The sequence below is a fragment of the Vidua macroura genome, chromosome 1 (genome assembly GCF_024509145.1).
Source record: "Vidua macroura isolate BioBank_ID:100142 chromosome 1, ASM2450914v1, whole genome shotgun sequence".
NCBI lineage: Eukaryota > Metazoa > Chordata > Aves > Passeriformes > Viduidae > Vidua > Vidua macroura.
The window spans coordinates 33,207,316-33,220,939 of NC_071571.1; the positions used below are offsets into that span (position 1 = coordinate 33,207,316).

Below are 13,624 nucleotides of genomic sequence, written 5' to 3' on the forward strand. Positions count from 1 at the left end.
CTCCTTCAGTTTAAGTGAGTTGGCAACTTGACACATTCAGTGCTGATAACTACAGAATAATGCACACGTAGTAATGTGTTCAACAGTTCACATTTTCTTCCATAAACTTTTGAACTAGTGGTTTGAAAGCTGACACTGCCAATCATTTTCATGTACTGAAGACAGCAGGCAGTTGGACATGTGGTTACTGTCAGAAAGGTTGGAAGGCATCAGAAAGAATAGTTCATGAATAATACAAAGAGTATTTTGCTTTCTGTATAGAGTCAGTTGTTTGGCATCATCTGGTACAATAGTGGCCACTGTCTCTAAAAGGATATTGTGAACCTATACAGGAGCTAATACAGGAAATAGTTGTGATATTTTTTGTCACCAATGTGATGTCAGTGAGCCAAGAAGAGTTGAGGTGTTCCCCAAGGGTGCAGTTTCATTGTTGGTTTAGCCAACCCAAGCCTGTTGTTTTGCTGAAAAGGATGTGTTTTTTCTACTTCCAGGTATGCATTTTTACTGTGCTGTTTTTATTTTTACTGACCATGCTTGTTTGTTTATCTACTGAAATTACTTTAGACCATTTGTTTCATCTGTTATATTTTCAGAAATAAATGCTGGAAACATGGATATAAAATCCTTTATTATTACTCTACCTCTAAGTTACTTGGCCTGAATATTGGTCATGAAAAAATACTGTGTAATTATAGATTTGATGGGTTTTTAAGGCTGTACTTTTTCATTCTGATACACAAACATACACATGTTTGTGTATGAATGAAAAATACACAAAAATTTGTGTATCTAGTACTAAAATAGAATTTTAGATAACCATCTTCTGATTTACTAGGTTGATAAACCAAGAGGGTTTGCAAGGGGTCTTGATCCTGAGCGGATAATTGGGGCTACGGATAGCAGTGGAGAGCTTATGTTCCTCATGAAATGGTAAGTTTTATATCCACAGTTCTTGTCCATAAAGGGAGGGCAGGCAGCTGCACTTAGCCCAAAGAGACAACTTCATCTCAGGAATAAGACACAGAAGCTGGTGGTCTCCTTATTGACCTTGTATTCTTAGAAAAACAAGCTTTCTATATTCAGTTAGGACTTAATCCCTCTTCCTTCAAAACACAAAATATCTTTCATTTCTGTTCATTCAATTTTACTTTGAAAAGTAATTTCTGATAAAATAGGGAGAAATTGGCATTTGTATGGAAAAAAGTGGATCTTGGTAATGCTCTTGCAGACGGAATGGCAGGCAGAAATTCAGCTTTACATGTTTCAATAAGCAGAACCCAGCTGCTGGATAGCCAGCTGTTTAACCAAGCATAGTGCCAGCTGTTCTGCATGCATCAGAGTGGAATTGGAAGCAACTAGGGGAGAAAGCAGACGTGGAGATGAAGAATAAACAATATGGAGAGGCTTGACATTATGGGCTAGTAAGAGGGGAGAGTGATGTGGGGAGTTCGTGTTGTTGGGAGGGTAGGTGGGAACCAGCTTCATTAGCTACACTGTTGGGAGAAGGATTTCTTGCTTTGTGAACAAATGGGTTAAAATTAATGCTTCTTCCCAGTGTTGAGAAATCAAGAGATTGAGTTGACATTTGCTGAGAGTCAGATTTCTTAAGGTGATGGGATAAGAAGGATGGCTTTCCACAGCCTTTGAGAAGGGCAGATTTTCAGAATGGAGTCAAACTGAGTGATCTGAGACATGATTTGTCTTGGGATTTACCTAGACTGCTGAAGATTAGTGCTGTGGGAGATTGTCTCCCTTCTGCATTCTCAAATTCTCTATAAATTTTATGTGAAACTTAGAAAAGTTGCAAAACAAAGATCAAGAATGTTTGAATTTCTGTAGTGATAATTGGCAATATCAAACACAGAGGACTTTTAATTTGTTTAGTTTAGTTGCCGTTGATTAGTTTTTCATAATTGGTCTTAGGTAACAAACATATATAAGAGTTTGTATGCATGAAGTTGGCTTCTAAAAGCAGCATACACTTCAAAATGGAATCTGAAGCATGTCAGACTAGCAAGCTTGGTTTGTTACCCCAAGACAGCATCAAGAATAATAGTACGAAATACAGGAATTTACTTGCATAAACAGTAAATGTAATTTGCATGTAAGTACCAACTCTTAAGATTGGTTGGTCCTATTGATTTTTAAGTCTTACTTTGAAGCTTTGATTAGTCTTTAAAAGATAAAATTAACCGAGTTTTACTTCTTTCATTACATACTCCAGTATGTAACCTTATAACTGATTCTCTTTGAATAGTATTTTCCTTTCAAACAGAGAAAAAATATGGGAAGGAAAGAACAATGGACCTATGAAGCCTCGTCATTACCATTAGCATGGAAAGTCTTGGTAGCTTTAGTGAACTGGAAACTGATTTCTAGCTGACATTCTTCTCAGAACTTAGGACTTAAGAAGAGCTGCTTAATGGTTTGAAATACTGATTATTAATTTTCTTAAATCCTACTCTCTTCTACATCAGGAAAGACTCTGATGAGGCAGATCTGGTGCTGGCCAAAGAAGCTAATGTGAAGTGTCCTCAGATCGTAATCGCTTTTTATGAAGAACGGCTAACTTGGCATTCATGCCCAGAAGATGAAGCACAATAATTGTTTGCATTGCTTTTTTTATATATAAGAATATTAAAACCCAAAATTTGATTTATTAGCAATGTGAGAAGCATACATTCTAACAAGTTTCAAATTTGATATTTTTTTGAAGTAGTATGTTTTGCATCAACATCAAGTAAATAAAAGCTTTCTGCAACTTATTTCATTTACCACAAGAGAGCATTTGATACTACTACTTCCTCCATATTAGGTAAAAGCTTTTATAAAACATTGACGAACTTCCTTAGTTATTACAGAATCATAATGAATGTCTAAACAAACTCACAGATGTTTTGTAGTCTTCTATACTATTGATGTGCATGTATCTTCTTTACCCAAACCTAGCCCTTTAAACCTGTAAGGTCATTCTTTTTAGTATTTGGGATCGCTTGGTCTTAAGACCAGGTGAAAACTAACTTTGTAGTAATTTGAATGTTATCAGACTGTATATTGTTTACTTTATTGTAAATACTGGTGAGCAGTGGTCAATAAAATAGTTTTATATTCTTCCTTTATACTGATAGGCTGTGACTCTTTTGAAGCGGGGTATTTCTCAACTTTTGATATGTTAAACTCCGTTTGTAATATATTTAACTGTAAGTTGTTCTCTTGGGGGGTAGGTTGATTATTAATATTACCCCACTGCTACTCTTATCACAATACCAGACAAGTACCAGGCTTTGAATATTAGTTGGGGGGTTTTGTGAATGCTGCCTGAGACACGGGTTTTTTTAGTCAGGAAGGGCCTGTAACATTAATGTGCTTTGCATACTCCTGTAAGTACACAACTTAGGTAAAGCAGTTGGTCACAAGGCCAAGTAGCCTCTGCAGGCATACTAGGAAATATTTGACATGTATTGACAGTATTAGCCCTTGCTTTATTTTCAGTTATTAATAAGAGGCTATAGTGTACTCTAGGGCTGGTTCAGATGGAATTATTCTTCAGGCCATCACCTCAAGAATACTTACATAGCTCAGCTTTTAAAGTGGAATATTTAAATGAAGATACTTAAGTCATATACTTGGAGCAAAAGACTTTCTTTCTATTTCAGATTGAATTTTGAAATCAGTCCTGTAATCAGCTGCTTGGATAATACCTTCAGAATGGCAGAAGTAAAGGGTGGGGAACTCAGGAAGAGTAAAGTTGCCATTCATCTTTTCACTTGCTTTTATCTAAACACCATCTTTGTGTTTTGACTACCATAGTATAATTTGCCTTAAGCTGTGCTTGTATGTCAATGGCCAAGATTATTTCAGAATTATCCTTAATTTAAAGTTTTGACTAAAAAATATAATCCTGTAGTACACTGTTGGTGAACTCATAGAATGGTTTTGGGTTGAAAGGGACCGTGAACATCATCTAGTTCCAACCTGCTGCAGTAGGGAGGAGCACCTTTCACTAGACCAGGTTGCTCAGAGCCCCATCAACCTGGCCTTGAACACGTCCAGGGATGGGTTGTCAACAACTTCTCTGGCCAACCTGTTCCAGTGCCTCACCAGCCTCAGAGTAAAACATTTCTTCCCATAATATCTAACCTAACCCTACTCGCAGTTTATAAGCCATTTCCCCTTGTCCTGTCACTACATGCCTTTGTAATTCCTCTCCAGCCTTGATGTAAGCCTCCTTTAGGTCCTGGAAGGTTCTTCTAAGTCTCATTGGAGCCTTCTCTTCTCCAGGCTTAACAATCCCAACTTTCTCAGCCTTTCTTCACAGGACAGGTGCTACAACCCTCTGATATCTTTGTGGCCCTTCTCAAAGGTGAGACAGTTGGGATTGCCTGGGTAAGTTTTTTCAGAAGATTAGAAAAAGATAGCTATTCTTGGAAAGCCTCATATAGTGTGCATAGCCTGAAGAGTGAAGGAATCCAGTCTGTGCTTGATGTTCTTTTGATACTGTTGCACAAATCATTACTATATTTGTCCTTTCAATAGTTTCAAAAGCCATTTATATTGTGATACAAAGCCTGCCACCATAGAACACTTACTTACAGTTAAACAGCAATGGCTAAACTTGCCATGTGAACTTTTTCCTAAAGATTTTTTATTACTGGTTTTGGGTGGAATTCAGTCTCTTATTTGTGGCTCTAGGAAAAATCTGATATCCCTGTTAACATGGGGCTCCCTCGCACCAGGTAATGATAATTTCAGCACTTATCTAACCTCTCTTGCCTATTCCTTCGACAAATCACCCTGACTTTATCACATTTAAGACTTCTACAGAGTTCATGGCTTAGTTTTCGGGAGGCCTCTAATCGGAATATTTATACACCTAGTATATAGGATTCTGAAATCCTTGCTTTTTTATCCAGTAGCTTGATAAACACATGGGCTAAAGAGGAATTTCAAAGCAGCTTGTATTCTCCTGCCAGTTTCTTCAGTATGGAGTACTTTGTAAAGAGTCTTAAAGCTGTTACTGTACAAGTTGCATTTTACTGCCTGAAACTTTGCAGTTTCTGTAACACATTTCAAGTGTGAATATCAAGTCTGTGTAAAGTTGCTGATTTTAAGCAATACAGGTTAAACAGTTGTTTTTAATTATTGGTTATTGTTAGTGGTAGACAAAGATTTTTGTTGAGAGGTTGGTTCTCCTCAATTTGTAACCCTTAAAATACAGATTTGTAACTAGATACAGCTTTTTACATTATATTTGGTTCTTCCTTCTGACTTAATAAAAATACACTGAATTCATTTTTAAACAACTTTGCAGCTTGTTAGACAGTTCTTTAGATTGCTGATTTTTTTATGTTATGATGGTAAATATGCTGACTGGTATTTGTTTCCTTTTTTTTTTCCTCACTTTGTGTCAAGCTGAGTTTTGCTAGTAATGAAATGCAACACTTTAAAGTTACAAGTTATGTAAAGTTATGCTGAATGTGCTGCATACATAGGCAAAAAGTTAACAAATGTTATTAATTTAAAATTAACTGATTCAATAAATGAGATATCTTCTGTAGTTAGTTGAGTTGTGTGGAGGTTTCTCATCATTGTCTCCTTTCTTATACCAAACCAAATGGGTTTCAGGCTGTCATTTTGTGATTGCTCCGTGTTAATGGTGCTGTCTTGAAAAAAAAAAACAAACACACAAACCACAAAAATCCCAGTTGTGCTTGCTCCAATGCCTCTCACTCTGGCTGAAAAAAATGCGCAGGTTAAACATAACCGTGTAGTGCTAGATTGTGTAAAATTGAGATCATGATCAGTTACGATATCATCCTCATAGCCTGGTTCCTACTTCTTTGCTAGGAAAGAATAAAACTCATACTTTGTTAATTAGTATTGTATTACTTGCAAATTAATCAGAGTAATTGCTGTTAAATTGAATAAAACAAGTATGTTACCTGCAAAAAACTATTAGCATAGCAAGTGATTTTTATCAGTTCAGCACAAATGGATTCTGCATGCTTTGTGGTAATTCTTCTAGATTTATGGTGCAGTTCTCCTTAAAACTATGTGACAGTTTCTTAGCAATAGATTATAGTACATTTAGGACTCAACATATGTTATCATAACTTGAAATGTAACTAGAACTACATTTTTCCTTTAACTGCAAATTATCTTACTTGCTTACCTGAATTGGGCTCTTGCAACATAAAAGATTCTACTCTTTTCCTATTCTAAGACCTTTCTCCAATATTCTCAGCATTCTCCTTGCCATTGGTGTCCCTCTCTTTCTGTTTAATATGTCTTCTCAAAATGCCACCTTTTATTCAACTCCTGAATTCAGCTGCTTATATTAAGACATGTCTACTCTGCTGACAGAGGCTTCTAAACTTCGGCTAGTAGCCAAGCCAGATGTCCCCAGATTTGTTTCTGAGGTGCCTCTCTTGAAGTGAAAAGTTGCTGCACAGACCTACTGCACCTTAGAAGCTGAAGTGCAGTATCATGGAAGCAGGGCTGTGTGGTTCCTGGAACAAAATGTCACAGGATCAAACAACCATGTTTTTCCCTCTAGGTTTATAAAGCTATGGACTCTACCAGCTCAAGGAGTTACACTTTTTTTGCAGAGTGAATATCCAGACTAGCTCTTGTGAGGTTTACCTGACTGATGTATACTTTCACAAGCAGTTTCCATCTGACAGTGTTTTCCTATTCTCCTAAGCTTTAGTTGTGACAACGCTTGAGGGCATGCAGCAGTGGAGCCAAAAGTGGTAGTACCTTCATCTCAGCAGGACCAGGAAAGAGTTGCAAAGGCTTTGTGCTTCACTCCTGCTCCCTCTTGGCGCAATCCCAGCCATCACTTTGGGTAATACCACATCCTTTTGAAGTTTAAACAGAAAACTTCCACATCCCAAAATGCCTGTCAGGAACTCATATGAAGGCAGTCTGGGCTCTGATTTCAAATAAATGATAGATGGTTTAAGCTAGAAAAAGTAGTAAGTTATGCCAAGTAAAATCAAAACACTTGTCCCCCCCAAAAAACCTGCAATTGTTCCAGTCTGATGCAAGTAGAAATTGTGCTTTTCTTCCTTGTAGAGTGCTGTAGCATGTTTTTAACTTGGTGAGAGAATTGGATATGATTCCCAGGGCTCCAGATGGCACCTGCCAGATGGGAGCTCATATTGTCTTAAGACACTGGCGTTGATGGCATGGTGTTTGAGAATGCAATAACATTTTGTGATGGATTTTCTTACTAGATAAAGTAAGTGGTCAAGTACTTGCATGCATTGCAGTGTCTGCCCAAATACTTTGATCTGGTGAAAAGGTCACCCTTATGAGGATAGGATGGCAGAGTTTAGTTTCTTTTTTTTTTCCTTGACTGAATGTGTAAATCCCTCAGATTTCCTTAGACCAGATCATTGGCTTCTATATACAATTTCTCCTTCCCAGAAATGTTATCCAGGTGCATTGCTCTGCACAGTTACAATTTGAAATGTGTATGTAGTTTTGCTCCAGAATCTTTGTTGAAAAGCATTGGGCCTTGTTGCCTGAGTTTCTATAAGCAGGATCAACAATCAGGAAGTTCTGTCTTTAAAAAGAAAATAGATACTAAAGAAACTTAGAATCAAATAATCATTTCGGTTGGAAAAGACATTTAACAAATGTTAAAGGTCATTGAGTGTTTAAGGTCATTGAGTCCAAACATTAACCCAGTACTGCCAAGTCCATTGCTAAACCATGTCCCTAAGTGTCACATACACACATATTTTAAATACCTCTAGGGATGGTGAATCTACTACTTCCCATGGGCAACCTGTTCCAATGAATGACAAACCTTTCAGAAAAAAAAAACTTTCCTAATGTTCAATCTAAACCTCCTCTGGTACAACCTGAGGCCCTTTCCTCACATTATGTAGCTTGTTTGGGAAAAGAGACTGACTTCAACCTAGCTGTAAGCTCCTTTCAGGCAGCTGTAGAGTGACAAGACCCCTCTGAACCTCCTCTTCTCCAGGCTAAGCAACCCCAGCTCCCTCAGACATTCCACACAGCACTCACTCTCCAGACCCTTCCTCAGCTCCGTTGCTCTTCTCTGGAGTCGCTTCAGGCCCCTCAATATCTTTCTTGTCATGAGGGGCCCAAAACTGGACACAAGATTCGAGGTGTGGCCTCGCCAGTGCTCAGTACAGAGTGACAATCACTGGCCCGGTCCTGCTGGCCACACTATCCTTGATTCAAGCCAGGCTGCCATTGGCCTTCTTGACCACCTGGGCACATGCGGGGCCCACATTCACCTGCTGTCCCCAGGTCCTTTTCTGATGGGCCACTTTTCAGCCACTCTGCCCCAGCCTGTAGTGCTGCGTGGGATTGTTGTGACCCAAATAAATGTAGGACCCAACATTTTGCCTTGTTGAACCTCAGACCATGGGCCTTGGCCCATCGATCCAGCCTGTTCAGATTCCCCTGCAGAGCCTTCCTACCCTCCTGCAGTTCAACACTCCTGCTCACCTTAGTGTTCTCCATGAACTGACTGAGGATGCACTCAATCCCCTCATCTGCATCATCCATAAAGCTATATAACAGGACTGGTTCCAGTTCTGGGCCCTTTGGAACCTCTTGTGACTTACCAACAACTGGATGTAGCACTGTTTGGATGGGATTAGCCATCCAAACAGTTTTTTACCCAGTGAACAGTGCACCTGTCCAAGCCAAGAGCAGCTGTTTTCTCTGGGAGAATGCTGTGAGAAGCGTGTCAAAGACTTTGCTGCAGTGCAGATGACAAAATCCACAGCCTTTCCTTCTTCACAAGTTCACAGGTGGTCAGGTTGGTTAACCCATGCTGGCTGGGCCTAATCCCCTGATTATCCTGCACATGCTGGCACTCAAGATGAGCTGCTCACTAACCTTCCCCAGCACCAAGGTTAGACTGACAATCCTGTAGTTCCCCAAATCCTTCCAGCCCCTCATACAGATGGGTGTCACATTTGCTGACTTCCAGTCAACTCAGACCTCCCTGGTTAGCAGGGGCTGCTGGCTGCTGCTAAATTATGGATAGTGGCTTGCTGAGCATTTTCATCAGCTCCCTCTGTACCCTTAGATGGATCTCATCTGGCCCCACAGACTCGTGTTTGTCTAAGTGGTGTAGCAGGTTGATGACCATTTCCCCTTGGATTATGGGAGCTTCATTCTGCTACCTGTCCCTGTCTTCCAGCTCAAGAGGCCATATACTACAAGAACAACTGGACTTGCTATTGAAGACTGCAGCAAAGAAGGCATTATTAATATCACAGACTGAGCTCTAGCCAAAGCTATCTGATTTTCCCCTCTGGTTCATCTTTTGCATGGGGGGACAGCCTGCTCCTCTGCCTTTAACATTTCCCTGTTGAAGAATGACCAGCCTTCCTGAACCCCTTTGCCCCTCAGGACTCCCAAGGGACAGTGTTAATCAGTCTCCTAAAAAGGCCCTCCAGAAGTCCAAGGTGCAGCTCTGCTGACCCTCTTTCTTACTTATCTGGGAATTAAAAACTCTATCAGTGATTGCTGTATCACAAGATAGGATGTGGAGACTGAATGCAATGTAGTATTACACAACTATAAGTGGAGCACCATCACCCATCCAGAGCAAAGATGAATTATGTCTCTTTGGATGGAAGATGAGTAAATTGCCTTACTCTCAGCTTGAAGGTATTTTAAATTCTAGAACTGAGAACAATTTTTCACACATTTAAAGGCACACATCAGCTCTGGGAAATCATAATGAAAAGAAGATGGTGGCAATTTTTTTTTTTTTTTCTTCTCAATAATTTCTAGACTAAATTATCTCAATCAAGAGAAGTCTCTTTCTTTTTTTTAAGAAAGTCAGTATTTCTTATTATATTCTTCTAGAGCCCACTTTTCCCCTTCTGTGTCCATCTCTGCCCCTGTGTGCTGGATGGGCGTGGGATGTGCAAAGCAGAGAGATGCTGTCCTGGATGGACCCCTCACTTCTACATCAGTGTTTGTCATGAATAATGCTGGGCCTAACACTGCATAACTATTCTATTTTATTAATAGAATCATAGAATGGCCTGGGTTGGAAACCTTAAACATGACCTAGTTTCAATTCCCCCACTGTAGACAGGGGAATTTGTCTTGCTTTCTCTAGACCAAGTTGCTCAGAGCTTCATCCAACCTGGCCTTAAATGCTTCCAGGGATGGAGCATCCACAACTTCTTGGAGCATTCTATTCCAGTGCCTCGCCACCCTCACAGTTAAGATTTCTTCTGTTCTCTTCCCTGAATTCACAATTAGTTAAATAAAAATGACACCATTATTTGCATGAAATGCCAGGGTTTTTCAGCTACAAAAACCACTTTCAAGAAGGCAAATCAAAAAGGTTACAAGTGGAAACAGGATTTTATTTTTCTGAATCTGTTTCAGCGTTGATGCTTACAACTATTAAAATAATGTGCATGTGTGTTCAGGCAGGCTTGTAGCATTTCAGAAATCTATTGCATTTGTTGCAGGGAGTGTTTATATTGCTGGTGTTAATTAACATTAATGTGTCTAGTCTGAGGGTTTATTTGTTGCATTACTGCTTGAATGCAACACTTAACTGATTTCTGCTTAATTCCATATTGTTGACAGATCAGTAAAGCATTTTGATCCCAATTTGGTTTAAAGCTCTGTGGACTGAGCAGGTTTTCCCTGCAAAACTCAGGAAAAACAAGAGTTTAAAAAACCTCAGCGAAGTATCACTTAAGAGTCCTGTACAGAAGGCCGATATTTAGAGACTGATAATAAATCACTCTGGAAATGTTGTTCACATCCTTGAAATGCAGAATGACTCATCTCTCCCCCAATAAGGTTAATTTCTTGAGTGGTCTTCAGAGGAAAAGTGAGGAAAAGGGAGACTCACTGTGTGTGTTGTTGAAGATGTTGCTGTAGGCTACAGAAGACAGCCCCAGCTGGGCTCCTATCTGAAATTAGAAATTTTTTGTGCTTGTTTGAACAAACTGTTCTTTTAGGCACAACACCGTTATTCACATTCAAAACAACAGTAGAAAATGCTACTTCTCTGCCCACTCCTGGAACAAAATGAGCAAAATCACCTTTCAGAAATCACTGGGGAAAAAGTACCTACACACCACTACACACATCTATATGTATCTATATATCTCTATCTACCTATGAATCTATATCTGTGTGTGTGTGTGTGTATGTATATACATGTGTATATATATATATATATATATATATATATATGTATATGTATCTATCTATACCCATCTGCTGGGTTAGTGCAAATAAACCCTGACATTACAGCAGTACTGGTAAGTCCAGTTGAAGAAGTGTGCTCAGGACACCAGTTCAACACACCAGCACTGCAGCCAAGGCAGAAGGAGACAAGCTGGATGGAACTGCAGCAGCAATGCTATTGCAAAAGAGGAACATAATTAAAAGCATGAAACAGGAGAGGCCATGAAAGGACATGTTGCTGATTCATACTATATCCTGATTTGGTTCTCAGGGAAAAGGCATGACCTTCTCCATAATTTTTGCAGGTACTGAATCAGTTTTGCACATAGAGTTGTGCACCAGTTCTCCATTGCCCCAGGAAAGGAGCTGTTACAGAAAATTGGGTGAGGTCTAATGATTCTACCACACCCTACTGTAATTCAAGATTTTGTGTTCAGTGGATTGTTTACCATCATTTGAAATTATTGACCTGAAACCAAAAACCCTGTAAAAAAGCATGTCTTAATGTTTCAGAAAAGCTGAAATCATAGATACATAAAGGAATCTTATTTGTGTAACAAAGAAATGATAGTTTTATTAATTAATTTTTAATCATATGAACAGAGTTGCAGTTTGGTTTTTCAATTAATTTTCATTTATTTGATTAATTGAAAAAAAAAAAACAAACCAGACACAGACATACACCTGTAAAACTAGAAAGGAGACATTTTTCACCAGGGCATGGAAGGCAATCCCCTATATGTTGAATATACTCCAACAGTTGTACTAAACCATATATCCTGTGAAGGCAGCAAAATCTGATTCAAGGGAGAAACAGCATCTCACATTGTCGTCACAGACATTCTGCAGTTGTTGCAGGAGCATCACTGTCTGTTACTGAGCTGCATTTCTGATTATTCTCTATGATTCCATCTACTGCAGCGGATTACTCTGCAGTCTTGGATGTTGTTGCTAAATATTTCTTGATTTCGACAAGTCATATGGTCGATTTTCTAGTAAACGTATTTTTCTGAATTCAGGATTTTATATTTGGCAACTCCCTCATTTCTCTCACTGCAGTGTAAAATTTGACAAAGAAATAGGTCAGTGCAGCTCTCTGGATGAGGAAATTTAAGGCAAGAGATACTACAAAGATACATCTGAGATGAATGTAAAGGTGAATAAACAGTACTTTTAAGTACTTTTAAGTACTCTTCCTTAAGAAATTAGGAATTACAAATTTTGATTTTCAATATAATTCTCACTGATGTTGGCCCTAATAGACTAAGTTGCAAATTTTCAAGTATTCCATAAATTATGTTAGAAAGTCAGACCTTCTTTTCCTTTAATGACAACCAAAAGCTAGTTTAAACTAGATAACTGCAGTTAAGCACAAATAAAACAGGAAAATACTGAGAAATACATAAAAGCAGTTCTCAGCTACAGAGAACAATAGTACTTACTACTACAATACTGATTTGTATTGTCTTTTGCTGCTCCATAGGCAATAAAAATTTCTTCTTAGTGTGCACATGCTATGGTCAGCAAACTAAAAATATCTCTCATTTTTGTGGACAATCTGTTTCAAAAGAAGCCAAGAGAATGTCACCAATCAAGACAAATATAGTTATGGAGGCTACTATACAGGAGCCAATATGTTCACACAAGTTGGACAACAGAAGGCTGCTAAATGCATTTTATTCTTCCACTGTCTGCCATTCAAAGGCTGCTTGAATTTCTTTACTCCACCTTTTAAATTACCAATCAAAAAGCAGGCAGACTTTGGTTTTCCAGAACCACCAAATGCTCTTTGTACTAAATGTATTGGGAAGATGAAGAACTGAAAACCAATTTACTCCTTCAATCACCAAGCACCACAAGAAGCCTGGACAGGACACAACATTTCTGTTGAACAAAAGCCAGGTGAAACAGTGGGCAGGCAGCATGCTTCCAGTCACCTGGAAATGCGTGTGTCCTGACAGTGATAATAACCACTGTATTAATGACTCAGGTGGAGGTGCTTAAAACTTTTGCTTTTACGGAATAATACCTGGTAGTTCTTAGATAAATAGCAGAATTCATGTGCTTCCCATTGAAATTCTACTGTTTCTCTAAACTGTCACAGATGTACAACTGGCGTGTCTCAGTATTTTGCACATCACTGCTTAGAAAATGTATGCTATCCCCTCAATTTAGAAAAGAACCAAGTTAAATCTATCTCTTTTAATGAATGGGTTGTTGACTTACAGATGACTTTACCCTTTCAGGGGCAACAGAGAACACAATTGCTAGGTTTACACATTTAAACATGTGGTTAGATAGAAGACATAATTTAAATATCTCAGGTGTTGCTGCTTTTATTTCAGCTCCTGTGGCTGAATCACCAGACTGCCATGGGCAGCAGTGGTGGTGATTCAGTAGATGGCAC

The 13,624-nt window shown here is 38.8% G+C and overlaps 1 protein-coding gene across 7 annotated transcripts in view; it reads left to right on the forward strand.

The window, feature by feature from the left end:
• The window catches only part of CBX3 (chromobox 3), a 14,352-nt gene extending 8,795 nt beyond the window's left edge, over positions 1–5,557 (forward strand). For all 7 annotated transcript variants that reach the window (XM_053969789.1, XM_053969770.1, XM_053969792.1 and 4 more), the window contains 2 exons: positions 836–930; positions 2,478–5,557. In XM_053969789.1, coding sequence (XP_053825764.1) covers positions 836–930; positions 2,478–2,604 — 222 coding nt within the window. In that variant the 3' untranslated portion in view covers positions 2,605–5,557. The remainder of the gene's footprint in view (positions 1–835; positions 931–2,477) is intronic.
• Positions 5,558–13,624: the final 8,067 nt, after the last annotated feature.